The sequence below is a fragment of the Cryptomeria japonica genome, chromosome 7 (genome assembly GCF_030272615.1).
Source record: "Cryptomeria japonica chromosome 7, Sugi_1.0, whole genome shotgun sequence".
NCBI lineage: Eukaryota > Viridiplantae > Streptophyta > Pinopsida > Cupressales > Cupressaceae > Cryptomeria > Cryptomeria japonica.
This window is the reverse complement of record NC_081411.1, coordinates 755,909,778-755,913,334: the sequence shown is the minus strand read 5'-3', so window position 1 is coordinate 755,913,334 and position 3,557 is coordinate 755,909,778. Positions and strand designations below refer to the sequence as shown.

The 3,557-nt window shown below is 32.9% G+C and overlaps 1 protein-coding gene across 1 annotated transcript; it reads left to right on the top strand.

The window, feature by feature from the left end:
* Window positions 1–1,049: 1,049 nt before the first annotated feature.
* LOC131074582 (uncharacterized) lies at window positions 1,050–2,279 on the top strand. Its single transcript, XM_058011217.2, has 4 exons — window positions 1,050–1,205; window positions 1,368–1,501; window positions 1,611–1,818; window positions 1,907–2,279. Exons 1-4 carry the CDS (start codon window positions 1,133–1,135, stop codon window positions 2,050–2,052), a joined length of 561 nt encoding a protein of 186 aa, XP_057867200.2. The 5' UTR covers window positions 1,050–1,132; the 3' UTR covers window positions 2,053–2,279.
* The last annotated feature ends 1,278 nt before the right edge of the window (window positions 2,280–3,557 follow it).

Genomic DNA, 3,557 nt, shown 5'->3' with positions numbered 1-3,557 from the left:
AGAATATCCACCATACACATTTTAGAGGTGATGTAATAATATTAAGCATAATAGCTACCATACACATTTGGATCACTTGAGACATTGTCTATGTTTACTATTATGTGTAGCCTATTAGTAATGATTCATATTGAATTATACAAATTTAGTGTCAATCTTCGTCCTAGTAACATCTATTTTCCTATACCTAAGAAAAAATAATCTATAATACATCAAAATCTATTTTCATCATAACTCTAGAACTTGAATATTGAAATCTCTTGATTCAATTTCAAAAATAATACTTAATATTCTTTTGTTTTATCTTAACTCTCTACTCTTTAAATTTGTATTTATTAATGATTATAATGAACTTAAATAATTCATTTTAAAAATTATTTTCATCTACATATATTTAGACATTACTTAGACCCATTTTTATTACCATACCCCTTTTATAGATAGCATAATATTTTACTTTATATTACATCAAAAAAATGTAACCATTATTCATTAAATTACCAAATCCTAAAAGACATTAAGTGATTTAACAAACGGAAGACAACTAAAACCATAAGCCCGTCTAAATGACTAAAGTGGTTAACTCTCTACAACGTCGCAGGTTTAATTGTTAAAAACTAATGAAATTGTATATATGAAGATGCAATGTCAATTATCAAATCTAACAAATAAAAATTCTGATGTCGAGAAGTTTGATGTAACCAACAAATCCGTAGTCAAAAAAGGAAATGCCACAATTAACATTAGTGGGCGTCATCATGCATTCTTACAAATCATGGTAATATGATATATGGAATCGTGTGATATGTGGACCCATATCACAGAGGAAACCATGTGGGAGACAGCAGATTCATGTGGAAAAAATGGAGAGCCTATATTATGTGAGCATTATGGAATAATTTGTTGTCGGCCGTGAAAAACGTACACAGATCAATGATTCTCCACTCCCGCCCAAATCTGATACATAGAAAGGTGGAAAGTAGATGTTTGTACACTATGCAATATATTCTGGGAATTTTCCTGCGGCGAAATGTGTATAAGTATGAGTAACCTCGGATTCTTGCTCACAATAAACATTTCTCTTTTAGTTGTGTTTCTTTACGCCAACAAAAGTTACAGATTGGAGAAGCAAATGGCTTCTGGGAAGGCAATCGAAGTTGCCATTATTTTGGCACTGTTGGGCATGCTAAGTGTTCTAGTGCTGGGTATGTAGGTTTTTTTCTGCGTTGTTTTCGTTGTGAGATTACATGTTTGATTGCATTTTGAAAACTACTCTTTTGAATGTACTGTATACAAGTCGTCTTCTCCTTGAGAAAGAATTTTACTAAACTCCTTACTACGATTATAATGATCATTTGAGAATGTAGGTGAAGGAGGTGTGGAATGTGAAAAGCTTCCAATAGAGATGTGTGCTTTCTCTGTCTCATCCTCCGGAGCTCGCTGTGTGCTCGAGAAGAAATACTCATCCACTAGCGAGGGATCAATAGAATACCAGTGCCAGGCAATATATTCTCTACGAATACTTTTTTTCTCTGGTTTTTTCAAAGGAAACCGCGCTTCTAGTTTAATTTTGTTGAATAATGAGTGGTATATGTGCAAGTGTATTTCAGTCATCGGGCATAATTGCAGAGGAGTTGAAGGAATGGATTGAGAGCGAGGACTGCCTGCAAAGTTGTGGTTTGCAGAGAATGAGTGTGGGCATGTCGACTGATGATCTTTTCGAGAATTCTGATTTCACCTCTAAACTGTGCTCAAGCAAGTGCCAAAACAGGTGCCCTAACATTGTCAATCTCTACCAAAACCTCGCAGCAGGAGAAGGTAAGTGACCCATTATTTGTCATTGTTTCTTTCTCAGTAAATAGATGTGATTTTATTCAAACACATGGTAACAGGAATGTAATTGCAGAAATATATTTGCCTCACATGTGCGAGGCTCGCAATACTCGCAATACACGAAGCAGGAGAATGATGATCAGGACTGCGTCTGCGCCAAGTGTTGGAGGACTGAAGAGTTTTTCCCTCGGTGGAGCATCGGCACCTGCCCCTGAATAGAGAACATATATATATTACGTTGCCTATAATATTCCATTCATAGATTGTGTATTGTTCTAGAATTTCTCATACTGACATCTCGTCATATCAGGCGCTCTAGCTATGAATCTCGTAATGTTTATCCTTGAGTTGAGTATATATACCGAGAAGGGTTTTAGATATTAGTCGAGTTGTCTGACTTCATACAGTGCAGCTAACATTAGCAATCAAAAAGCGTTTCTTTACAATGTGCAGAAATTATTTCCATCTTTTTGTTGGTTTGTTTTCAATCAAATTCCATCTGGAGATAGAATACATCCATTGCATGACTTCTGCATAGATCAGTTTTAAATCATACACATTAAGTAACATATTAAGTCTAGAGAATGTTAGTCAACTTTAAGTATTCAACATTTTTAAATCTAGAAGTCAAAGCTTAGTATGTGTGATTTAAGCCATCTGTCCCCAAACTACACTCATTTGATTATCGTTTCACACATAAACCTTATACCAGTGTATTTCCTCCCAACCAATTAAAAGAACAAAAGATGACAATAATTTATTCATATAGTTAAGTTCTTTTTCCCCATGTATTTCGTCTTTTTAACTATTTATTTTACTTCAATGAAATTTACAAGATCTTAAGGGAGTAATGGAATGAATTTTGCAACAAATACCTTAAGACTGGTATCAAATAAAATACAACCATGTATGCCTACCAAACTTATTAATGAAGTCCTAGATGTATCTATTTATATTAAGTGGAGAAAGTAAATATGTATCACATGTATCATTATGATCAAATCTAGAATTTACATAATTTCTTATATTTTTTTTTCCTTTTTTAAGAATGATTATCAATAATATATTCTTAGCGAACACCATCAAAATAATAAACAGAAGGAAAGCCTATAATCATTTTTAACTAATTTTGCTAGTACAAACAATAACAATTCAAATGTTTAAACAATTCATACCACAATATACTCAAGGGTTCATATAAATGAGTTAGAAGTGTGGTTGAGGGAGAATAAGTAATAAAAAGATAAATAGTTAATAACTAAGAATGGAGATCTACTCTTCTAAGTATCACTATCTAAGTATTATGCATCTCAGAGATAGTCATCATGTTAAGAGTTATGTAATGCCTGAATTCAACATCAAGCATAATGTGCAAGAACACAGTTTTTTTTATAATGGTTATATGCCTATACTATCAATAAACATTTAATATTTCTTTAACACTATACCTTGATCAAAGCACAAGATAACAAATAACGCTAAGGTCATCACTACTTGCAACACTAGCTATCACTACTATGACTTGTCCAAGGTTTACAAGAAGGTTAACTTACTTCCTCATCCTATTATAATAAGATTTAAAGTACTCCTTAGTATTATGGGGTAAGAAAGAAGAATGTAGATATATCAAACATATGACAACAAAAGAAATTACGGCTAGGGATGATGGGAAAGTCAAAATCATATTTGGCTCAATAAATAGGGTAATTGTGGTTTAGAATCCA

Coding starts and splice junctions, on each gene's coding strand:
- LOC131074582 (XM_058011217.2), top strand. CDS start 1,133: ATGGCTTCTGGGAAGGCAATCGAAGTTGCCATTATTTTGGCACTGTTG. Junction 1,206..1,367: donor GCTAAGTGTTCTAGTGCTGG/GTATGTAGGTTT, acceptor TTGAGAATGTAG/GTGAAGGAGGTGTGGAATGT. Junction 1,819..1,906: donor AAACCTCGCAGCAGGAGAAG/GTAAGTGACCCA, acceptor ATGTAATTGCAG/AAATATATTTGCCTCACATG.